Source organism: Cydia strobilella, chromosome Z (genome assembly GCF_947568885.1).
Source record: "Cydia strobilella chromosome Z, ilCydStro3.1, whole genome shotgun sequence".
Classification (NCBI taxonomy): domain Eukaryota; kingdom Metazoa; phylum Arthropoda; class Insecta; order Lepidoptera; family Tortricidae; genus Cydia; species Cydia strobilella.
In genome coordinates this window covers 50,782,908-50,809,549 of record NC_086068.1, presented here as the reverse complement: position 1 = coordinate 50,809,549, position 26,642 = coordinate 50,782,908, and the positions used below count along the sequence as shown (strand labels likewise).

At 36.3% G+C, this 26,642-nt stretch overlaps 2 protein-coding genes and 1 long non-coding RNA gene across 6 annotated transcripts in view; 1 reads left to right on the top strand and 2 right to left on the bottom strand.

Moving 5' to 3' along the window:
- Nucleotides 1–26,642, top strand: part of LOC134753986 (uncharacterized) — a 174,932-nt gene that overhangs the window by 34,937 nt on the left and 113,353 nt on the right. The window lies entirely within an intron of this gene.
- LOC134753937 (protein sickie) overlaps nucleotides 1–26,642 on the bottom strand; it is a 292,384-nt gene that overhangs the window by 201,187 nt on the left and 64,555 nt on the right. The gene's annotated exons all lie outside the window — the stretch shown is intronic.
- Nucleotides 13,847–14,491, bottom strand: LOC134753980 (uncharacterized). Its single transcript, XM_063690023.1, has one exon. The coding sequence runs from the start codon at nucleotides 14,391–14,393 to the stop codon at nucleotides 13,896–13,898; it is 498 nt and encodes a 165-aa protein (XP_063546093.1). The 5' UTR covers nucleotides 14,394–14,491; the 3' UTR covers nucleotides 13,847–13,895.

The window sequence follows — 26,642 nt, the reverse complement described above, 5'->3', positions numbered from 1 at the left end:
TTCTGCCAAATATCAGCTGGCGGCCCTGGACTCAGTAGAGCGCCGGGCTCATAGACTCTTTGGCGATGATCCATCTGTCAAGTCAAGGATACAGAGCCTTGAGCATCGCCGTCGAGTCGCTTGTCTATCGGTGTTGTATCGGATACATTTCGGGGAGTGCGCACAGGAACTGCACGACCTGATCCCACCTTCCCCTTTCCATCATCGGACATCCAGGCGCGGGGAGCGTATGCACCCGTTCGTGGTCCACATTCCATTCGTTCGGACGAAACGTTTTGCCTCCACCTTTTTGGTACGGACGGCTAAGGAATGGAATGCGCTCCCGCCATCTGTATTCCCTGATCAATATGACCTCGGTCTCTTTAAAACAAGAGTGAATAGGCTGTTACTGAACCGGTGAGCTCCATCTTAGGCCCTGTCTTCACTTTCCATCAGGTGTGACTAGGGCCAATCGCCGATCAGTTTATTAAAAAAAAAAAAAACTCGTATTTTGTAACTTGTGTTGCTTTACATTGCGGGCCGAATTATTTTGTTTGGTTAAAATTTACATTACATACATTTTTAAGAAAAATATATCTTAATATAGGTACTTCTTAGGTCCTATGCTAACCACCGTTTAAATATTCGCCCGTATTGGATTTACACACTGTATTTTCAATACTTATTCAAAAGTATCCAAATTGCGTAAAAAATTATAATTAGTATAGATTTACAGAACAAGTGGCAAGTAGATATAGATCACCTTATCAACCTAATTCAAAATTATTAATTTAGGACTTTACAATACTGGGTCATAAGAGTCAAATGCTACATACCTAAGTATTACCTATTATACCTATATGCAAACAATTAATTAAATGCGAAGTCTTTGTAGTGTGTCTTTATGTGATGTCTGCCTGTCAGCCTTTCTGTCTACCTCTTCAGTCTTCACGCTTTAACCGCTGAACTGATTTAGTTGAAATCTGGTAGTTCGAGTCCCGGGGAAGGACATAGGACAGTTTTTATCGTCGATATCATCCCGAAAGGGTGTAAAAGGGTGGAATTTTAAAAAGGGAATCAATCATTTCTTAAAAGTGAACACTTTTATAGTGCGTTTTCGTAAGAAATAAATAAGAATGTTTATGCATTTTTGACCGCTGAATCGACTTAGGTTTTATTTGGTATGGAGATAGTTGTGGGGAAGGATAAAGAATAGTAAGTTTTTATCCCCAAAATCATCCCGTATGGGTGAAAAAGGGGGTAAAATTTTATACAGGGAATCAGTAATTTCTTAAAAAGGACTAGACTAGACTTTTATAATTTAACTTTTCGTAAGAAATAAAGAATGTTTATTATGCATTTATGACAAATTAGCCATCCCTTTAGAGGGTGAAAAGAGGGTGTAAGTTTGTATGGGGAATCAATAAAAAGCTGATTGGATAAATAATAAGCTACCCAGATTACCAATTTCATCTTGGCTGATTGGAAATGTATACTAGTATAATTTACGATAGGTACCTACTGGAAGGCCAAGGGTTAAACAAATAATTACCTACCTACTTAAAATTCATTTGGTAGAATATGTTCCCGGAATAAATCCACGCCAATCCTAAGCCAATCCTTTGAATGCCATTTTGACAGTGTACGCTATAATAATTAACTAGTGACCCGCTCCGGCCTCGCACAGGTGACACAAAACCTTAAATCCGTTCAGTAGTTTTCTAGTTTATCGCGAACATACATACACACAGGCAGACGCGGCGGGGGACTTTGTTTTATAAGTTTATGTTAGTGTTTTATTATATTACTAATGGAAACTATTATCCTACCCATGACGTCGTCAAGGGTTCTTCGCGTAGGAATATTTAAGGGGTTAAAGTTTGTTGGTTTCAATCAGTGTCATTATGCAAGTATCAATGATTATATCTATTACATATCTTGCTAGTATCTACAAATGCTGGCGATTAATGCAAATTGTTAATTAACAAGTCACATGGCACACGGTCGTATCGCGTTACAGTTAAGTACGGTCCAGTAACTCGGGCGCGTCAATTAAACGTTCGCCCGTCGAATCGTCGCGCGTTCATTTAGATTTATTCGAACTGCTAACGAAATTATTGTTAATAAAGAGTGTGCTGAGTTGATGATATATGGACGCGACGACCAAAACAAACACGACGCTTGGGCGACGCTGACAGTATCTACGCTGTGTAGGTATACGAAAGAAAGAAAAAACGCCTCTTCTTTGACATGCGTTCCGTTCTATTCTGACAACTTATTAAGAACGGTTTTTCAATATTCAATAAAAAAAAATTGACGTGTTATAATGATGAAGACGTAAGTAATAAAATATGAAATATGTATATTTTTCGTATTCTTACATTAACAGTAGGTTTTTATGTTGATTACGGCGTTTAAAGGAAACTAATATTAACACTCATCAATAAGTAGTCATGAATTGGAACAAGAATAAATTAAAAAAAATTGGAAAAGTAAAAAGCACTAGTTCGCGAAAACCAACTTTCCGCACGCTAAACAGCTACGTAAAGTAGCACTTTTTGAGCAACTGTATTAAAAAAGTAATTTCAGCGCTTTTAAAAATTCATGCCGTAAAGATGTTTAAAAGGGGTTGAAAATTTGTAGGGGCCCTAATTTTATTTTAAGCTAGGTACTGGATACTTCGTAGAAAGATATTTAATTAAAAAGGAAGAAACTCATTTCAGCATTTTGAAAATTCATCCCCCAAGGTGGTAAAAAAGAGGTTGAAAGTTTGTATGGAGACAAACCTTTTTTTGAGTACAGGACTTCAGTCTTTGTATAAAGATGTGATTGTATGAAATGTGATTTAATATTTGTATAAAGACTTATTATTAGAATACAAGAAAAGTAATTTAAGTGTTTTAAATATTCATCCTCCAAATGGGTTAAAAAGGCGATGTAAGTTTATATGTAGTACAAGTTTTCGTTTAAGCTAGGATCATGAAACTTGGTAAAATAGACGAAATCTGATTGCACCGTGTTTGAAAAGTTTGTATTAATAAAGTTTGCATCGGGAGTCGGGAGCGAATTTTTTTTTTAAATAGTGGACTTGAAAATCTAAGTGTTGAGAGGGATGATATCGAGATCAATTTTTTTCATTTAGGGGCTTGAAACTTCGTACTTTGTGAAAGACAAATTTCATGCGTTCTATAATTATTAACAAATGATTAACCGTCCCTACTGATCTTTTGCTGCATAATGTTCTATGCTCATGTAAAATATATAACCACCAACATACAAATCCACGCGTACGAAGTCGCGGGCAACAGCTAGTACAGTATAAAATTAAAATATCATTTTTCCCTGTCACCTCTCCAGCTATATAATTCTAACTTCATGGAAAGATTTGAGCGTAAACCTCCTTCATAGTTATGTTCGCCTGGTATATTACTATCTAAAAAGATTGAACGCAACAGTGCTTTCATACCCCCTCCATGGTAGCGTTAAACGCTTAACGCAACCTTGCTGGAAGTCGCATTAGAAGTTTCACTTCAACAAATTTTCTTTCATTTTGCCGAATATATTAAGGTGTTTCAAACGTCTCCACATAGTGTTTCTATTAACAAACCTATGGGGTAAATTGAACCACTCTTCCACATTCTCTTTAATTCCCCATCAATACGTAACCATGGGCGATAGGCTTTTCAAACACATTTTATTTAAAAACTAAATAAATAACCTTTAATAATACATGCACATTGCACATACACTTCTAACTGTAAAAATAAAACAGTTACAGGCGGTTAAACATAAAGTGTTTCAAACGTCCCCGTCCTACCCTATATTCTATAGTTAAAGACGGTTTCAGCAGCTCTATATTATCCTGCTCTCCTGATGACTTGGTGTCAAAATTAGCCAGTTTAAAATTAACTCTGTCCTATTGACTAAAGCTGCGTCTTCCGTAAGCGAACAACTCGCGAACGCGAAGCGAAGCGGCGCGGCGCGGCGCGGCGGGCCGATGGCGTTTGCGTTCATCAAAGGATTGATTCTCCCCGCGCCGCATCGCTTCGCTTTACGTCCGCGTGTTGTTCGCCTACGTAGTACGCTGCGAAAGAGTCAAAACTGAAATGGGGGCTTATGTAGTACGAGTAGGACGCCGGTTGTCAGGGGGTTAAACATACAAAGGGAAAACATAACATTATTTCCATTCGTCCGTTTGTTTGCGTTAATGCAATAATAACAAAGTCTCCTTTGTTCCCCCTATAAATGCGACGTAGCATTATTTTGGGCATGGCGTGTCTCGTCAGATTTGTACAAACCTTAATCAATGTTACTTTACGGTTGAAAAGCAAACTAAATCTACAGTAGCGGCAAAAAATATATCATATTCCTACTTTCTTATGGGCATTCATTCGAAAATCCGTGAAATTAGCTGCCGCCTCTTTCGCTCTTATTGCGCAGGACATAAAGGTTATTTCTATCGGCTTTTTCCGATTCCGCGTCGACAAATATGTCGCGCATAAGGACTCCCTTAACCACGTGACAAAATAAGTTTTAAAGCGACGTGATTGAAAGAGACAGACACTGTCATTATTACGCTATCACATAGACAAATACAACACTACAAATTTAGATAAATTACCTATTGACGCGTAGAAAAATTGATACTACATACGTATAATTCACTGGTAAAAATCAAAAATATGTATTAATTAATTAACTAATAATCAATTATTAAGTTGAGTGAAAAAGTCAGACGTTTCTGTACTGATTGTCAAGTAGTGACTATATAGTTATATTAGTTAACTAAAGAGGTTGACAAATGATAAATTATTTTGTAAATAATAATTGGAATCATACTCTATGTAGCGCGACGTCAGTTTTTCGTCAACGTCATGAAATGTACGCCGTACGGGCCCTGACGGCCTACCGCGAACCACGTTCGACGTGATGCCTCCCTGTCGCACTTGTAAATTCGTACGTACGTGTGACAGGGAGGGAACACGTCGAACGTGGTTCGCGGTAGGCCCTCTGATCATAACATTCATAACCGTACTGACTATTGGACTAAAACAAATAGTGCTGCGCCATTTGACTGCTCCACTTTCCAATATATTACCGCAACAGTTTATAGATAACATAAATCGCACTTTGATACCTAAGTCAAATTATAGTCTAACAATAATGCAATACAGACATGTATATATTCTTTTAAAACCATTGGACATGTCAATTTTAATTAAACTTTGATTTAAAAGCAATTCGGTTAAATTGAGTGATTTTGTAAGTGCTCGTCAAGATGCTGTCAGGGGCAGACAGTTTAAATCTTCTTTCCTCCTCTTTTCCCCCTCACTATTCGTAATAAAAAAACCGGACAAGTGCGAGTCTGACTCGCCCACCGAGGGTTCCGTACTTTTTAGTATTTGTTGTTATAGCGGCAACAGAAATACATCATCCGTGAAAATTTCAACTATCTAGCTATCACGGTTCAAGATATACAGCCTGGTGACAGACAGACAGGCGGACGGACAGACGGACAGCGGAGTCTTAGTAATAGGGTCCCGTTTTTAGTAAATGTCAGTAAAAGGTAGTAAGTAGAAAGATCAGATCACTTAAGTAGGTTATGTAGCATAATTTCTAAAATCAAATATCCTAACTACAACATTCCTACGATCAATCAACCTATATATGTGCCATTGTCAACCAAAAGGGTACTTATTGTCGCTTGCGAGTAAGGCGCTATTTCCATATAGCTTCAATTAGAAATCAACCTTATCAACAAGCGACAATGTGGTACCTTTCAGTTGAAAACGTCACATATTTTTAAATGTCTAAAGTACTGCTTACAGTACTGCCGCAGTAGTAGCAGTACTGTAAGTACTGCTAGTGCACGAAAATAATAACGACCTTTTTTCCTAAGTCAATTTGACTTAAGTTTAAAATGTACAAATTGCGAAATTTCTAACGACATTTGTTATTTGTTTGTGTCCTACGTTTAGCTGACATTTCCTTCACAGCAACTAGACGGAGCCTATAGCTTCAGATGCCCGAAGGGCAAACTGCCCAGAATTAGGAGCCCCGCGGTTACATATCAGAATACCGAAAATTGATTTACCTAATGACGAATCACCTATGCTCGATTCACCTATTTTTACATTACCTAACGATTATTGTACCTAAACATTGAATGACCTAAGTTTATAATACCTTATCTCAATTAACCTAATGGACGAAACACATAATGCATGATATACCTAATGCACGTTTTACCTAACGCACGTTTCACCTAAAGCTATTATACCTAATGCACGAAGCACCTAAAGCTGATATACCTAATGGACGATACACCTAAAGCTGATATACCTAATGAACGATATACCTAAAGTTGATTTACCTAATGGATAAATTACTAAAGCTGTTATACCTAACGAACGAAATACCTAAAGTCGATATACCTAAGGACGAAGTACCGAAAGTCGATATACCTAATAGACGATACCCCTAAACTTGATTTACCCATTAAACGAAATATCTAAAGCTAATATACCTAATGCATGTAACACCTAAAGTTATTATACCTACCTAATTACCTAATGCACGAAATACCTAAGGCTGCTTTACCTATTAATGAACGAAATATGAACCGTTTTCTTAATTTTTGTTTTATTTTTATTAAAAGGTGTTTTAGTGAAATATTGTAGAAATTTACTTTATTTGATAAAGTAGAATTTTACTTATACTGTAATACCGTATCGCTTTAATAAATATTTCCTTTATATCGTGTATTAATACTAATATAAGAGTTTTGAATGATTCACGGTTAGTTTTACTAGACTTATATTGACCGGGATATAGACCACGAAGGAAGGAAAAAAGAAGAAGAAAGAAGAAAAGAAAGAAGAAAGAAGGAAAGAAAGAAGAGAAGGAGGGTCAGAGGAGGAGAGAAAGGTAATCAAGGTCTATATCCAGGTCAATATAAGTCTAGTGAATACTAATATGTCTAATGCCGAAATAAAAAATATGTATAAAGTTTTTGAACTTTGCAAACGCTAAACAGCTACGTAAAGTAGCACTTTTTGAACAACTGTATTGTAAAATACTTTTTGTGTTCCTACAAATATATCCTCAAAAATAAGGAAAAAAACATAAAAATGCAAAATTATTACGTCTGTACATTGCTCGAAAGCAATAGATTCATTCACAATAGTATTTTCCACCATTAGGTATATTAGCTTTAGGTATTTCGTTCAATAGGTAAATCAAGTTTAGGGGTATCGACTATTAGATATATCGACTTTCGGTTAAACGTGGATTAGGTATATCGACTTTAGGTATTCCGTGCATTAGGTATATCGACTTTAGGTGTTTGGTTCGTCAGGTAAAACAGCTTAAGGTAATTCATGCATTCGGTATATCAGCTTTAGGTGTTTCGAGCAATAGGTATATCAGCTTTAGGTAATTCGTGCATTAGGTATATCAACATTAGGTATTTAGTATATTAGGTGAATCGACTTTAAGTATTTCAAGCATTAGGTGTGTCAATTTTAGGTAAATCGACTATAGGTAATACAATATTAGGTGAAACGTGCATTAGGTATTTCTTTCATTAGGTGTTATGGAGCTTAGGTAATTTGTCCATTAGGTATTATAGAAAATAGGTTTATCGAGCATAGGTCATTCGACATTAGGTAAATTAATTTTCGGTATTCTGATATGTAACCAGCCCCGCATGGCGGGGCTCCGTCGACTCAGGGTAAGAAGGAAATGTTTTCAGAAATATAAAGTTTCAAACTACTGTCATTAGGCTTTTTATACGTAGCTATTTTGAGCACTAGACATATTGACTTTCAAAGTATTGTCATTAGGCATTTTGTACAAAGGAATATTAATTTTCGAAAATGAGATCGTTCCATTAAAAGTGTATTAGGGCATGCATCTTTAGGAATTTCGTACATTAGACATTTTGATTTTCGATGTTCTGTCTTTAGGAATTTCGTACTTAGGATATTTGATTTTAGAATTTATACCACATAATAACCCTTAAGTAACATATAAGTTCAAAAAATCTAAAAAAGTGATTAAATTAAATCATACCACGTAGACATTTATTTTATACCGCAAGACTTATTTTAATTAATACGCTATTATAATTATGTAGATTATGAATTAGAGCCGCTTTTCGAGTACTAGGTACTAATAAAATTTACCTTGCAAAATCAAATATTAATCTTCCAATGTGTTTACAACTAACCTGATATAATGGAAACAATAAATTTCAATCTACAAGCAATCCGCTTATTACTCGTCTATAATATTAGCACACCACTGGCCTTGGCCGGGAAGGGTGCATGGCTGATGTAAAGGCACAATACGACAACCACTATTAGGGGAGGTTGTTAACTCTATAGGTATAAATGTTATTTCTTTCCCTCGTCGAGATGAGTAAACTTCACTAATGAAGGAAACGGAAATAGACGTTTCTTATGGGGGGTGCGAAATAGATAGAACATCAGTATTCAGTACCCACGACGGATAATTTTGTACTAAATTTGAATCCACACATATAAATTAAAAAGTAAGAAACATGTGAATGTGTATGCTGAATATTTTTTATCTTGGGACCAATCCCAAAATCGCTAAAATGTTTTTTAACTTTATTGTTTATCCGAAAATTTGTATATCTGTTGGCGGCCGATCGCAAGATCAGGCAATCGTAATGTTCCTGTGTAATGTTTTGACGGTAGTCACATTAAACCACTAGATAGGTAGGATAGGTTCGTTAGGTTGCTTCAGATGCACGAAGGGCAAACTGTCCAGAAATAGGAGCCCCGCTACCTCGACCCAGGGAACGAGACAAAGATTTTCACGTTTCACAATATGCCTAGGAATTTCACGATCTGCCTTATCCTACTATCGCCCGCAGACATATTCAAGTACAAAATACGAGCGTAATTTGACTCAGTATAGTACCCATTAAAGTTATGGAGTGGTCATCAGCGCTAATAAACGACGTGGTCTCGGTAACAGAAAGTTAATTTCGAATAAAAAACTGCTCACTAAATAACACAAATTAACCCGTACGCAAATGTTCTGGAAGGTGAAAATATCGAAAAAAATCCTACCAACTGACAATAATGTGAACGAACTTTCCATTATGTCATTATTAAGGACGAAAAGCAGTGACGTTTGTATGGATAAATCGCCGTCCGCTAACCTCTTAACGGAGTGTGTTTAGGACCGGTTGGCGTGGCAGGCGTCAAACTGGTGCACATTTGTTTTCGACCTCATACATATTCAGATTCGGCGCCCGGGGACAGTGGGGACAGCATTGTGTAGTAGGTAATGAACCCCTCGCATGTGCAGGTACACGAGTGACCAGGGTCTGCTGACAACAGAAGTCTAATATGTAACCACTTGCAAACGGTTACTACATAGATAAGAGATAAAAGTATATTAAGGTTCCGTGGGTTCAGAGGGCCTACCGCGAACCACGTTTGACGTGTTGCCTCTCTGTCGCGCTTGTAAATTCACACATAGTGGCCCTCAGGTTCAGTTCTTCTCCCACTCTCACTGAGCGTAAGCGTGACGAGCGAGATGGCAGTGCGCACCCGGGATCGCGGATATCATGTTTTGGAATTGCTATTAATTTTCACAAAAAAAAAGTAATCAATGAGTTCGACCAATAATAAAATATGTAAAGCATTTTTACGAAGCAATTTAGAATTTTTAGGGTGCGTTTTAGACGTACTTATGTTCGTGATTTTGTTTCTATCGAGCGAAAGTAAAAAAATCAGGTTTCGAATCAATGAAACTACCTACTAGAGAAAGGCCTCAAGATTCATATTTTTTGGCAACCGTATTATGATCTAATAAACAGCGCTAGGATTTTTCAAAAACTGCTGGCTGAATCTACTGCACCTTTAGTGTGACATAAATAATAATATATGTAAATTACGACCTCCTTCGTTAAGCAGGTGTCAACTTAAATTATCTTTAATTATGTATTGTAAGCAAATTGAGAATATATTATTATGCTAAAGGCTTGTGGAGCAAGTTAAGCTAGGTGCTAAATGTTTGCAATTATAAAAATTTTGGTATCTATAGAACTTAATTTCTGTACGAAATGTAACATACAATACTCATAATTATCACATAACCAAATAATTCATCTTACTGAATACCCTCAATACTGAGGAATACGACGCAATGAGGAAAGAATTCATCTTACAATAATTTCTAAATATTAAAAACGATCTTGTATTAATAACTAATTTAATTGAATGGCTGAAAACAGCCCATACGAGAAAAGCTTTTTGGCTTTTCAATGTATTTTATCCCCACTGCCGTGATATCTCCAAATCGGATTGATCTATTTATACTCTGATTTGTAATTAAATTCCAAAAAACTAACATCACTCAGATCCTTTTTCTTTCGTAATAATGGAAAATATGTAAAGAAGTAAACTCAAATTTCCCTTTTGCATACTCTAGCATTCAAAATAAATATAGATGTATCCTTTTAGCTTTGTTTAGTTTCTTAAGAGGCCGGTGTCGATTTTAGTCGCAAAAATGTAAAATTGATAGATTTCGTCGATGAAATTGTACACCTTTTGTTACCAAATTGAAATAACAAGTACTGCTTTCTATTAGCACGTCTTCTTATCTTGCCTTTTATCAGAACAATTTTTTGAAAACAGACTCACTAAATTAGTAATGATTAGTTTTCTGAAGGACGTTTAGGTAAACGCGCGTAAAGCACTGATTTTGTCGCTCTTATTTGTAAATCTCGTAAAGTTTGGACTGCTAAAAATGGTAAATTTGTATTACACATATTCTGTACTTGACCTTTATCAGATTACATTTTTGTTATATGACTTAGAGTTCGAGAAAATGAAAGTTAAACGAATTCAATTTTCTCCAGAAATTACTTCAAAACAAGTTACAATTTCTCTGAAAATCGACTTAATTTCAACGTAATTTGGATACTTGAACAATCTACAACATTTGCTGAAACTATTCTTATACATCAATTTGTATAATTTACCACCATAATTTTTTGATGAATTTTTAAAAACTGCCCCTTCTCTTCATATATTACCGGTGACGGACGCTCGCGACCTCATTATTAAAAGGCAAGATGAGAAAACGTGCTAATAGAAACCAATACTTGTTATTTAGATATTACGTAACAAAACGTGTATAATTTCAACGACTAAATCTATCAATTTAAAAATTTTGCTCCAAAATCGACTACGGCCTCTTAAAACATACGGAAAAAAGAAAAAGTGAGGTTAGATTATTGGAATTTAATTATAAATCAGAGTTTAGTTGCGTTTAATTTTCTAAGGGATTCAGATAGATAGGGGATGCTGCTGCTTGTTTTTATGTATTTTGAAGGGGATTTTTTCAATTTTACTTTTGTTATTTTTATAAGTATGAAAAAATTGAATTAAAATAATCTGATTTCTGATGAATCATTTAATCGCAAGTACTTACCAAGCTTTTTTTTGGGCGAGCAGGCGCATTGTGCCGTCTGTTGTGCTGCTCCCATATAGATAAAGTTCCTGGTATTCTCATCGAACCATGCCGTAACGCGGCATTAAACTCACAAACAAACAATTTTTCCCCTCACTAGCTCGGAAAGTTGTCGTTTATCCTTCAATACAAGCGGGGAAAAACGCGTTTTATCCACTAGTGGGGAAAGTAATTTGACCTTGGATGGAGCGTGTTTAAGTAGCTTGACAGATAACAAAACGTATAACGCTCATGATAATGGTTCGTTCGATATTAATTATCATTAAATAAATGGTTTGAGAATCTAATAAAAAATACCAAATTTAGCTTTATTTAATGATTTTAAGTCATAAACCTTAAAATTCCATAAGAAACGTTTGTTTTTTTATAACGATGTTAAATATAATTCTGAACGCACAAGTTGAGTCGATGCAATTTCAAAACGCATCGTTGACATTTCATACATCAGAAATGTCAACATTGTCAACAATTTTTTTACTTAAAACCTTTTCTCACCGACTCGCGTAAAAATACACAACTTCCAGAGTTTTCTGTTATAATATCGTAAAGAAATGAGTAATTCCAGTGATGAAGATGATCTAACGCCTGTGGATGTTGCACTTTCCTCGCTATAGTGAGGTGAAAAGTTTTGTGTTACACACGGGCGCAAATGTATTTTACTTCTCGTGTGTTGAAACACTCGCGGGTAAAATATAACTTTGCACCCTTGTATAACAAATAACTATTTCTTTAGGACGAAAGTGGAGGACTCGCGCGAAATCGCCTGTTCATACAAACGTATTTAGTCCTCATTTTACTCTCTGGATATTAACATTATTGAAAATAGTTGCTGTATATCAAGCACAGCTACGCCCCGTTTGATAGTTTCGAATTTTTAATTATTATAAAAGTTAGGAGCATTTAAAAATTTGTTTTCCGCTCCTAATTTTTACAATAATCAAGAAATCGAAAAAAGTCAAACAATCAAAAGATATAGATATGGTTATATAGACACATCAAATTATGTAAACACATTTTTCATAATGTCAATATCCAGAGAGGAAAATGGGGACTACGTTTGCATGGAGAAGCGGCCCTCCCCTTTCCTCTTAATATATGACATCTATTTCAGTTTATAATTTATATGACTACTTAAAAAAACACAATATTATACAAATATTTAATAAAATAATTTGATTTGTTCCCAAAAGTTGTATATTAACCTCACATTACTCAGATAAAGATAACGTGTCGAGCATATATTTCTCGACACTTTTCCGCTAGGCAAGCGGGAAGTAGGAAATAGCAGGAAAAGTCGCGCGCGGTGAGCCAGATAATTCGCATCATATTATTGCGCTCAAGCCGGGACGGGACCGTTGAAAGCCACGTTCAATTAACCACTGTGATATACAGTCGACAGGTAGTTAGAATACTTTTACGTGGTCATATTTGTTGATTATTGCCCATAGTTTGATATGGACTTCATTAGATCAAGTTTATACAGGGTGGCTGGACCAGCCAAAATGTATGAAACAGCCAAATTTTTTTTCGCGATTTCGGGGTTGGTCCCATAGTAAAACTTGCTCAGTATAATCCCAAAACCTCCTTGGCAACGGAAATGCACTTATTATTTAGCCACCCTGCATATTTTCTTAATTAATCTTGTACGTTATTGTACAATGTATTATTCTGCTTCCACTTGATAGCAAATTTTTTTGTTATTATACTAAACAACATAATTAGGTTCGTTTATGGGTCAGAATAGACAAGATAATTGAACTGTTCTTGAAAAAGAAGGTGGGTATGAGTTATTTTAATTTGGGTAAAATCAAATCAAATAGATAAACCGACATAAAGAAAGAAAAACAGAATCTCAATTACATATCTAAGAAAGCAGAAAGAAAAGCTGAACGTTTTAACCACCTTGTCACTTGGGGGTGGGGGTGCGCTTAGATTGAAATTTCAACCACCCTTATCGCATCCCTTACTTCCTTCCTGAATAATGTTGCAAATTATAAACTGAAATACATATCATACACCAAAGAAAAAGTGACCAAGTCCACCGGTGGCCGCGGCGCGGTGCTTACGCGGATATATATTTCAGTTTATAATTTTAGTAGTTTATATATATTATATATAGTAGTGTGACTACTTAAAACACACAAATCAAAATATTACATAAAATAATTTGATTTGTTCCCTAATGTTGCAAATATTTAATTCTGAAAGGTACCAAGGCACTGTTATAAAGAGAACGTTACTTTAAAATAACGTTTGAATTCCTCTACTTACTGTAGGTACACAGTTTTAGTCACTAGTATCACAACTGTTCAAAACATTGAGCTACACAACCGCAGCCCGGTTTGTATTGTACTTAAGTTATTCTGTTTGTTCTGATAACCTTGCAGTCTTAATCTGATCCATTAAAAAGCAATAATCATTACCTCGACGGTGGTCTTCCCGGAAGCTTGCCATTTCATGAGATGTTCACCCTTGAGAGACCAGCCAGGGGCGTAGCTGATAAGCCCCCCGGCCGCGGCCCCCGCGTTGCTAACTGCGTCGCTCGGCGCCTCCGCTTTCGACTTCTTGGGGCTCGTCTGAAGCCGGAAAAAACTGCGCCCGTGAATCTTGCAACTTTTTGAAGGGGAGAAGAAAAATGAGCTCTTCTTAGGCGATTTGTCTTGTTCCTGTGCCGCTTTTGAAGTGGACGCGTTCGACTCGGCATTCTGTATTTCGAGCTCGGCTGTCTCGCTAACGCCGGGCTTAGGGCCAGAGTGCTCGTCCGCCACAAACAACAACGTCCTCTGGACAAATGGCGTGGCTTTGTTGTAAAACTCGCACTGTTCGGGAACTTTAAAGCTGGCCGGAATTGTAGTTCGTTGCGATTTTGAAAATCGTCGCTCCATGTATTTTCTGGCCATATCATTACGTTTAATTTTTTAATTTGATCTCTTTACACGCATAATTCATAACGATCTACATAATTTTAGACGTCCAACAACAAAAGATTCCAACAGCATTTTATTCCAACTATACGAGTTTTATGTTAGTCTTTATAAAATAAGAAGCACACAACCAAAAGAGAAAAAAAGAAAAATAAACCAAGCAGAATAAATCTATGGAATTGGTAAAATGGGTGGATATTCTTAAACTATATACTCCATCCTTCCCCACCTGACTGACGAATAGCAAAACCTAGCATTACGTCACTAGAAATGACTACTGCGCTCGTGCGACATAGGAAACACACTAATTTATAAAACTGATAAACTTAATTACCGGAACTCTTGAATCTTGATCTATCTGTAACCTTGTAAAGTGTGCACCTAACAGGCAAAGTGGGCAGATATATTGCACTCCATATAAATTAAATATCTTTGGTGGGCACTATTTGATGCTGACTGTACAAGTATTACTTTTCTTAGACAGCATTCAGCCCATTGTCCCAAAACTAAGCAAGCCGGCGGAAATCGGGTTTAATCGATGCGTCGTCACTGTTAAACTTGGTTGACATATATTATATTTTGTACACAAGGATATAAAGATAAGAGACTTAAGTAGTATTATACGAACTGAAAAAGATTTACATCTAAAACTCTAATTTACATGCAAAATTTAAAATAAAAAGGTGTCGCTGCAGCTGCTAACATGTCGAAAACTTTGAAGTGAAGGCCTCTCTATCCCCTTCTAGATATTCTATACAACATGGAACGCTTTCTGCAACGCTTTGCAATTTTCACGCGGAGGCTCTGCCGGGCCCTATCGATCTGTGCGTGAGTACACACTGCCGCCCCCGTTTATGCGTACAAAACCGTGCATCCCACCGGTATCTTAACACAACGGCACATGATTTACTTTCGCCTGTGACCCCAGAAGAACATGCCACTAAACTGACGATATTTATACAATGTAGGTACAAACATTTTAACACAAGGACGCAGGGTTGATATTGGTGAGCTGAAATATCCGCCGCCCGCAGAATCATCCACCTTGTCAATATTAGACCTGTAAGTATTTTATTTTTACTTGAGAAATAAATAAAATTCGGATGTGTTTTTGCTGGCATTGGATCAACTGGTACTCGATTGGGTGCTTTGAAGCCATGCATTACAAATTTACCGTTTAGTATTACTTGTTGTCAGAATAAAAATAAATTAGTAATCTATTTAAAATCGTATCTATATACGAATTTTATTTATCTATTTAGTATGTAGGTTTCTGTAACTTTGCGTGAAATGCGACAGTTAACTTACCAGGCACCTAAAGTGGGTTATTATCGACACTTTATTGTTTCTGGAATCGATTGAACATAATATATACCTAGTACAGTGTTTACAGGTTTGAGGTCCGGAACTCTTTGAGTGATTAATTTCCAATTAAACTTTCTCGGATGTTCCAAACAAAGGAACTCAACAATAACTCCAGCGAAAGTAAAACATGTTACAAGAGCCCTGTTTGCCGCACGCACGGCGCTCCACGCGAACGACTTGCTGCTGGCCGGAGAGCTAGCCTCGGAAAATGGTACAAGAAAATGAGAACGACAAAACTAAAGTTTACTACATCCAGATCATTGATGAAGGTTAGAATGACAGGCTAGCAAAATTTTATGAACTTGGATAGAAAAGCTTGGGTGAGATTGCTATAACACAAACACATAATATCAGCATAATCCATAGATGAGCAGAACGAGGGCTTTTGGACTAGAAGAGTCTTGGGGTTGGTTGGGAGAATATGTTTAAATCTGTAGTGCTCTTAAAGTGTTGACACACTCTTCTATATCAAAGGAATACCTGATCAGGACTTTTTTGCAACTTTTCAAATTTTAATTTTTTGTAGATATTTTAATATTTTTAATTACCTATAAATCTCGACGCGTAAAAAATGTGTGCGTAAAGTGTAAATTAATATGCTTTAATTATATTCGGTAAAACACAAATTAAACAAAATAGACAGACTATACCTCCATGAGCGTCATACACGGCAAGCGTACGAAATGAATCCTCTTAAAAGTCGTCCTTCCGTGTTATAAGATAGATTTTCTATAACTTAACGGCGTATTTTAATAATAATTTTATAAATTAAATACATCGCCAAAATAAAACCTAAATTAATAGGTATTCCTATTACAAACAAGCGCTTTAATTTTAGCAACGACTTAAATTCATAGAGAAGAAAATATAGCATGCAAACGTTCTAAAATATAGCAATTAAATCATTGCACATACGAGTACAGTAGCGGCAAAAAATCTATCATATTGCTATTTTTATTTAGGCATTTATTCGAAAATTCGTGAAATTAGACTTTATATCATATAAACAATGATTGTATCATCATCACGACCATATTATATATGTAAAAAAACGGATTATAATAATAGCTAAATTAAACCTGTTGACGCATCACGTATGTATGCCTTGGTCAGCCGCACCCTAAGGGACCCACTGATTATCAGTCCGCCGGACGATATCAGCCTGTCAGTTAGAATAAAAAACCGGCCATGTGCGAGTCGGACTCGCGCACGAAGGGTTCCGTGCGTAATCACGTTTGTTGTATGCATGGGAGCCCCACTTAAATATTTATTTTATTCTGTTTTTAGTATTGTTTGTTATATCGGCAACAGAAATACATCATCTGTAAAAATTTCAACTGTCTATCACGGTTTATGAGATACAGCCTGGTGACAGACGGACAGACAGACAGACAGCGGAGTCTTAGTAATAGGGTCCCGTTTTTACCCTTTGGGTACGGAACCCTAAAAATTTGACAGTTCCGAACAACTGACAGGCCGATATCGTCCGGCAGACTGGTAATCAGTGGGCCCCTTAAGTCTGGCAGTTTTTGCAGTCAGACCAACCACAATTAATTTTTTTTTTTCAATATTGATAATAATGGTTTCTTCACTGCCTAAACTATTTTCCATTCAATTTTTCGATGAGGTAAAATGTAGCTGCCACGTGGTACCACAAATTCGGTCAGACACAGGAACCTGCCAACACAGGATTTGGCCGACCACTTTTTTTTACTGTCCTCAAAGGTAGCTATCCTACCATACAAGTTTCAATCTATTTTTCGATGAGGTTTTTTTGATGAATTTTTGTACCACTTTTTTGCCATTTGCACAAAATTTGCCAAGTTAAGCCGCGGCCGACCAAGAGCAGTTGAAGCTATATACTAAAAGTCAGCTACCCCCATGAGTAGTCATTTTCTATTTTTTATCAGGTGGGTTTCATGCAGTCGGCCACCGGACTAATACTTACGCCCCACTGCACGTGGCAACGTTAGCACAATGCGGATTGGGGACCACCAATTAATGTTTATAAATATTGAATTTCTTATTTAAAAGCACTCAAAAGCAAATCTTAATAACAATAAAACCTAGATAGATCGAGGTTTTGCCCTCGTTAGCCTCTGGTTTGAAAATTTAATGGAATCATTACAATTTAATACCCACCGGGCTACCGCGAAAACTCGGGCAAACTAACTATTCTAAATATCTAACCCAGGTAGATCGAATTGGCGTTTTCATACTTCCCTACATTGTAAATTTAATCGAAATCGCTAAAGACGTTTTTGAGTAATTACTAAAAAACATGCAAATGTATCTGAAAAAATATGATAGATTGTTAGCCGCTACTGTAGCGCGCGCTAAGCTAAGCGTTAATTTACAAATATCGGTAATTTTCATTCGACTTGCAACATACCTAAGCCTAAGTAAGTAGGTAGGTACAAAGCGAGCAATATGAAATTATACAACAGAATACGATACCGTTTGGCCGAGTCGTGACTCTGATTATCTGTATCGCAGCACGCGTTCAATCGCCTGCGAACCGTAAGCCGGACCCGCGTGACCCTGCACTATTGTCCCCGACGTCAATACCAATAAGGCAAGGATGCGAATCCAATTGCTTAAAAATATTTTCTGATATATTACCGGCTTGGATAAAGCAAAATTACCTACTACATTTTTTAGTATCCGTTTCATTACATTACAAAATAAATGAAGGATTCGTGTCAGAACATGAACCTGTAAATGTTTATCTTCAATTGAGTCTATAGTGAATAATGAAGACTGACTACTCCCATACCTCGCCGCGAGAATCGTCAATGTTGTGGAGGTCATTAAATATTATCAAAGAGGATATAATAAGATAGAGCGGTACTGTCATAGTAAATTTTGTAACCACTGTAAATTCACTGCCATCTATCGACATACTTTAAAACTAAAAATGAAGAAATAAAACTATGAAAACGGATTATATCGCGTATATTGAATTTATAATACATCCCGACGTTTCGAACTCTTTACAGCGTTCGTGGTCAACGGGTGACGGGTGACGGGTGATCCGTTTTCATAGTTTTATTTCATGAGTAACTATCGCGGTAACCGAAGACAATACTAAAAATGAAGATTTATAAAAATACGTTAAAATGTATTTAAATATGGATAAATGATTTTTTTGTTAACATTAATTATTTTTATATGATTTTGACTCATGTTCTTTCACTGATATGCGTTAAAATTATAAATAACAAACGAAACCGTCAACGCCCTCTATACGAGAGTAGGCCAAAACTAGTGGCGCCATCTGATCGAGAATCAAATTTTCGTGATTTTCGAGGCACGTTTTTTCCTTAGACTGTATTCATCTATTACGGAGTTATATCTATCTTTGATATTATTTTTATTTTTACACTTATTATAATTATGTGAGTATAAAAACTGGCACACTTCTACTAATTATAATTTCGAAACGTTCTGTTGGACTTGACTGACCGCAGTTATAGTCACAAAAGTAGATTTAAAGCATAAAGGTCTTAAAATATTAAGACTAGACGAAATCGAATACTTTGATTGTAGTTTTATGCATATGATAGCGACCGCTTTTACGTATTTGGAAAGCTAAAATAGAAAAATAGAAAAAAGGCACCCGAGGAATGCGGTGATGTATGGAGGTTGACGGTCTTAAAATCTTTACTACTCTCTGTCTTCACACACTAATTATAAACTTACGTTACTTACTTTACGTTTGTTTGTATGTTTAATTGTTTTATTTTGAGTGTACTAATAAAAAAGAAAGTAGGCAAACCAAAATATTTCGATATTTTCCAGACAATATCCAATATCACTGCCCTAAGCCATTGTTAATAACCCTAAGGAAAATATAAGTTGTCATGAAGGATCGGTGACACGCACACACCCGCGCGCATGACCTAAAAGGGCTATCGTAAATACTGTGAAAGGAAGTCAATATTAACAGAGGGACGGCAATGTGTTATTATAATATTAATTACTTGAAAATTATATAACATTAAATATGTAAATTACATGTTTGTCTTCACGAGTAGGTAAATGGTTGTAGTATAGTACCAATCAATATACACAGCGACCAGCTCCACATTTACCTAATTTCTTGAGCTATCAGAAAAAAAGAAGCCTACAACGAAACCTAAAACCTCATATTAACGTCATCAGGTCATCACATAAGCTGCAGTTTTCTCATTTTTTATCGGACTTCAAAAAAAGGAAGAGGTTCTCAATTCGTCGCATTTTTTTCTAATAAGAAATATAATTCCTTCTGCACGACTGAGTTCAAGACAAAACCTAATACATTTACAATTGAAAAACGCTTAACATTCTTGCCGTGCATCCGAGTTTTCCGAACGATTTAGTTTAACGAATATTACGTTTGGTAGATGTCACTGAACAAAATGAATAGAAATAATGGAGCAACTACTATGCCCGTTCAGAAATAGACGCCGCGCGCACCCCATGCTCTGACTCGCGCGAACTTGACAATCTACTTAGTTATTTTTAAACCTAATTTATAGAAAATATTTAGAAAACAAGGGATTTAAAACTTTTGATGCAGTCCTCATCATTGGCTACAGCATCTTTACAGATGATAGTTGCAGCGACTAAAGAGGTATTTTGAGGAGGTAGTCTACAGTCTACATCGACTGCAATGACATTATAGACCAATGGCCGATCGGCATTTCTTGCCGCATCGATCACAGATGTGTCTTGACTCCTGGGGTGGTCCAGCAGCTCTGCGAATTCGTTTCTGCTTAAGTTTGGTCTAACCAGAGCTCGTCGTGGTTTGCCATGCCTTCCCACAGGTTACGACGCCTTTCCGATCTCATCTCCGCGCGTTCCTCTCAAAGGTTAGCTACTATGTAACATTATTATTATTTATTATACACCGTGTTTTTTTTTCGTTAATTTCAAGGGTGTATTCCTGAACTTAAATTTAGTAACTTTCACAAACAAAACACACCGGTATTCTAATTAACTCCATTTCGGAGATCGGAGATAATCAATAATTTAATTTTATCTGATAAGGGTCCTACGAGCGTGTACAGTGTGCACTTGCCTTAGGGCCTGTATACATATTGATTAGTGTTTAGTACGAGTTTATACATTTTTTACTAACCGAAGTAGTATCTCGGACGATCGATGTTCGAAATGTCATTGATATATATGTCACAATTTTTGACTACTTACTTTATTTTATTAACTAGGTACTACTTATGCCATTTAGTTTTCTTAAACATACTTAATCATACCCCGAAGTTAACGGAATTTAATTAAAACATGGTGTATATGTAAGTAATATAACATAAAAAAGGACATGATTTTGTACTTCGTTTTCCACAAAACATTGACTACATTTATGACGTGTGTTTACGTGTCGAGTAGATTTTAATACTGACGCTCCATAATTACACGTCTTCCAATGGCGCGAGGTGTGATATGCAAGCCGATAGCCGCCTCACACATTACGCTCCTAGATAAGGTGTTGCGCTTAACGCCCTTGCCTCGTACTTGATAATCATATAATTGCCCGGCAACGGCCAGTGGCGGCAGTGGGCGCGAATTTGCATTTTAATCACGCGTTGATTTTAAGTAATACCCCGACGCGCATGGCACATGCGTTGACTTGACAGGTTGTCGAGAGATGCTTGTACCTAATAAGCATAATTCTGCGCCTCACTTACAATACATAATTAATTACTTCCCAGTATGAACAGTATAAACAACAGATATAAAACATAAGCAAAATAGTTTCTGTTTGAAACAAGTATCTGTTGCCTGAGCGAAATGTCCAGAATTTCTGACCAACAGACACAATGTAATTGGTAGGCTTCAAGTAAGTAATGAGACATAAACATAAAGAAGCTAGCTATTGGTTTATAGATTTTATGATGACATATTATTATTTTATAAAGCAAATCTAAGATCAAATACATGTATGCTATGCTAAAATATAAATAAAAACCCCACTTGTTAATATTTCGTAACTTGCTTCTGACCGTCCTATATTTAAGAATTGATTTTATTGTCGAATTAACTTCCCACCCATCGCTTATTTATTTAATCGTATGGCATGAAGAGTGTGTGCTCTCTCTTCCGGAAATACTTTTTTCCAGATCACAATTTTTGCTATTCGCAATTTTTACCATTTAATTTTTTTCACAATAGCTTCCTTTCCCGAAAGCATTTCTAACCATTCGCATATTTTCCCATTAATTTTATTTTCCAGTAGCTTATTTTCCTATTACGTTTTCTAACCATTCCGGATATTCCCATTTTTTTTATTTTCCAATACATATCTTATTTTCCTGTAAGGTTTTCTAACCATTCGCATAATTTCCCAGTAGGTATATATTTCATGTGTTTACAATCACGGAAGGCAGAAAATAGATAGGTGCGACGACGAGCGAAGCGAGGAGGAGTGTGTTAGGTGAACTGCGAGCAGATGCCAGAACCGACTTATTTTATTTTACGATACTGATTTACAAACAGAAGTTATATTTTAATTAGTGTCTCGTATATTATAATAATAATCATCATCATCATATCAGCCCTTTATCGCCCACTGCTGAGCATAGGCCTCTCTTCCAGTACGCCACTTGTCCCGGTCCTGCGCAAATCTCATCTCAATCTCAGAAGTGACCCGCAATTTTCCGGATGTCGTCCACCCAACGAGCCAACGGACTTCTTTCATTCGAAAGCGGCCACCATTCCGTTAACATTTTAGTCCACCTGCCATCACTCTGCCTAGCAACATGTCCCGCCCAACTCCATTTTAGTTTGGTAATGGCGAAACCAACGTCTTGCACCTTGGTGCGTCTACAGTCTTATAATAATACATATCTAAATTAAGCGAATGTTTAGAAAACGTAACAGGAATATAAGCTACTAGAAAATAAAAAAATGGGATAATATGCGAATGGTTAGAAAACGTAACAGGAGAATAAAATTAATGGGAAAAATATGCGAATGGTTAGAAATGCTTTCGGGAAAGGAAGCTATTGACAAAAAATACAATGGTAAAAATTGCGAATGGCAAAAATCGCGATCTGGAAAAAACGATTTCCGGAAGAGAGAGTACACACTCGGCATGAAATACAAAAATAGGCAATTAATTATATTAGCACTACTATAAGTCTAGTAATTTTAACGTCAACATTCAGGGTGCTGAGCCAAGCAGCTGCGACGGGTGTGAGATGCAGCAGATCTTCTGGTGGCCTTTGGTATGAATGAAGGGGGCAGCGCTGGATAATATATATGGTCCATGTTCTGGTCCTCTTCACCACAATCACACAGAGCTGTGTCCCTCCTCCCCCACTTGTGCAAAAGGTAGTTGCATCGGCCGTGACCCGTTCTGAGTCTATTAAGCAGACACCATTGTTTCCTTGGGAGGTCAAACCCTGGAAGGCTTGTGATTCTCGAGTTTGCATTGGCGGCGGCACATTCATTTACCCAAGCTTCTGAAATATTGAAACTTGAGAGGTTCTGGTTATATGCGGGTTTTCTGGACTTCAGACGCTGATGAGGTAGGTTACAGAAATCTCTATGAATGGGTAAGGAGCCAGTTGAGGTGACCCATCGCTAAATGTATACTAATGTTTTTAAAATTGTCCGAAAATCTGAGATGAATCGAGAATTAGGGACATTCTAGGAGGTTGGCATCTTTTAGTAACTATGCCACTAGCAAAAATTTGTAAAACGCCATTGCATACATTTTTGCCAAAACATGTAACTCTGCGAACGTTTCTAAATTTGATAAATTACAGTTATGTGGGCGCTTTTCACTGGATTAATATTGTGAAGGATGGCCTTCAAAAATAGACTTAAACGAAGTACGGAGTCCAAAGTTGCGGAAGGTCAAACACAGCTACGACGAAGAAGGCTCGTAATATGTTTCAGAATGCACTAACCAAACCAAGAGAGCTCAGTAATTATCCATCAGTTTACAATATTGCTTGTGTAGTTGAGACGAATGGTATTTTTAGTCTTTGATTAAAATAAACAGTTATAAATGTTATAATTGTCTACCGTCTCTGCAAAAAGTTTAAAATTACTTAATAGTTTATTTTACTTCATTTCAGGTTTTTAGGATATCAAGACTGACGAGGTTGTTACATATAAACACGATTATCCTACTCACCTAATACCAGAACAATAACTCACGGCAGTAGGTGTCACCGCTACAACATTAACTTATGACAGTTACGACTGTTATTCTCGCCTGGCCCTTCCCCAGGGTTATGTGAAACTTAATTCGGTTCTGGAGGCGACGTCTTAATTAAGTTCCCAGCCCGCGTGGGGTGTACCTTTACTAATAAATATTAAGGAAGAAGTTGTAAGTAACGTGTACGGTGTGAATATAAATTACGGCCGGAGACAGCCTCAACTCCGGGACTCCGGTGAAGATCCAGGTGTGTGGTTCCGTGGTTAGCACGCGTGACGGGCAAAAAGGGAAAATTGCTAATTTGTATTGGTTTTTGAGGTCAAAAGCATATTACGTATCCATATTACAACTTGTATAAAGTCATTTAAATTAGTAAATACCTAAATATGTTTCATGAAACAACGGAAACTTTGAAAAAAATAGTTTGTTGAGTATCAAGCGATAACGGTTTTACAATGCAAATAATTTCTTTAGACTCGTAATACTCGTACATACGAGTATATGTATATCCTTTAGGTGGCATACATTAATTTAGACACAAAAATCTGTGATTTTGTAGTGATTGGGGTTATAGCTTTCTGTCAGTAAATAATAGTAATATAATAATAATATTGTTTATTTCTAGTTTTAAACTCATACAATACTATAAAATAAGGTAAAATAAAATTTAAAAAATAAATATAATATTTAAAAAAATAATATAATAATAATATTGTTTATTTCCAGTTTTAAACTCGTACAATACAATAAAATAAGGTAACATAAAATTTAAAAATACAATACAATACAATGATGCGGAAGCTATAAATAGATCCTTTGTTAAATTATACCTTAAATAAGTACATACTTATTATTTTCCATTTTCGTCCAGGTGCACGGCCGTCCAGTGTTTTAGGATGTTATTGCTCGGGTTGACAGTAAACAGCGCCAGAATATCATTTTGCTGCGAGTTTTTCCATACGTTTGCCCAGACCGAAGCTATGCGGGACCGCATGATTGCATAAAAATCAGGTACTCCCACATTAGCAAACATGGTCTTAGCACTGCAGTAACGAGGTTGTTTCATGAGTATTCTGAACGCATCGTTATACTGAACCCGAAGCGCGTTATATTAGCGTTTGGTGTAGTTACACCAAAGTGAGCATGTATAAAAGCACTGACAGAATGCCCTAAATAAAGTAATTTTTACGTCAGTGGTGCACTTGGAGAATCTGAGATAATAATACCTGAACTGTAGAGATAAATTGAAATTTCATTAACAGCAGTCACGTAAATAGGTGAACTAGTTTTGTACAGATGAGTATATAGTTGATAATGCAATGCAATGTCATATTTCTATTATCCCTGCTAAACTATAAAATTTGTATACGTATATGTAAGCGATCTGACCTGATCTGATCATCGGTATCTAATTTTTAACTTGTGTACACAACCAACCTTTGCTGTATTGCTAGAACTAGCGGTGGTTTATTCCCTGATCCCTATAAGACAGGTTTACCTAGTCTAGGGCTGGACACTATTCCTAGGCTGTCTAACAATAGAATACTTCTAAAAATGTAATATTCTTCTACTATGTGTATTCTGAAATATCTAATGAAAAAATGAAAATGGAAATTCAAAAACGATTTATTTAATAATCGTTTTTGAATTTTCATTTTCATTTTTTCATTAGATATTTTAGAATTAGGCAAGCTTACTTGGTGTAACATACCGTCGCTATACTTACTCAACCTCATATCTGCAACAATCATTTGATGGAAATGTCGCTTTTCTTTCATTAGGAAAACGGGTGTTTTTGTCATCAAATGAGTGTTGCAGATACGAGGTTGAGTAAGTATAGCGGCGATACGGTTTAATATAAAAATGATCTAGAGGGTTAATAATTATATACATCTATGAAACGCTTACAGTTTCGTAGTAATACGTATGGGATCCATTACGCTACAAGCATCAGCATGATAATCAGATAAGCCTATTAGAGTTCTACACGCGCTTGGGCACAAAGGTCATTGGAGCGATCAATTCTAAATAGGTACACACACACACACACACTATTCTACAGTCGTATTGTATTTATTTCATTTAAAGTTATCATTCAGTTTAATTTCTTTCAATTCTTCAATTCACAGAATTTGAACACCAGGCATTTTGATTAAGTATTTAACACCTTATCCTTATAGCACAAAATAAAATTGTGTAGTACTGACCAGGGTCGGGGTTAATTTTTGTTGCACATGCATCAAATGTATCAAAAAGACAAAAAAATCTATAAGATTTAGAGCCTACCGAGAAAATTTTCTCGTCGTCAAATTGCTGCCGTATGTTCAAAGACACGATAGAGAAAACGTAACTAAGTAATATAAGTATATAAACGCAATTGTCGCAGCAAAATAACGAGGTCTCATCCCTTTCGTCCGGTAACCTGCTTACTATATTCTCATCGCAAGCGAGCTAAAAAACAATATAGAATAGAATAGATGTGATCTCGAATTACGAATAGTTGTTACTGATCCCCAGATTACTGTTTAACTAGATCAGGGGTTGGCAAATCACGACTCTTTGGAGGTACATTTGCGGCTCTTCAAGTCACTCAAAAGATTTACTTTTAAAAAAGAGTTTTTAGACAACGGAAAAACAAATTTACTATTTGAGGTTCCTAAAACTGGTGATTTCTACTGCGGTTGGTTGTTCTA

Coding starts and splice junctions, on each gene's coding strand:
- LOC134753980 (XM_063690023.1), bottom strand. CDS start 14,393: ATGGCCAGAAAATACATGGAGCGACGATTTTCAAAATCGCAACGAACT.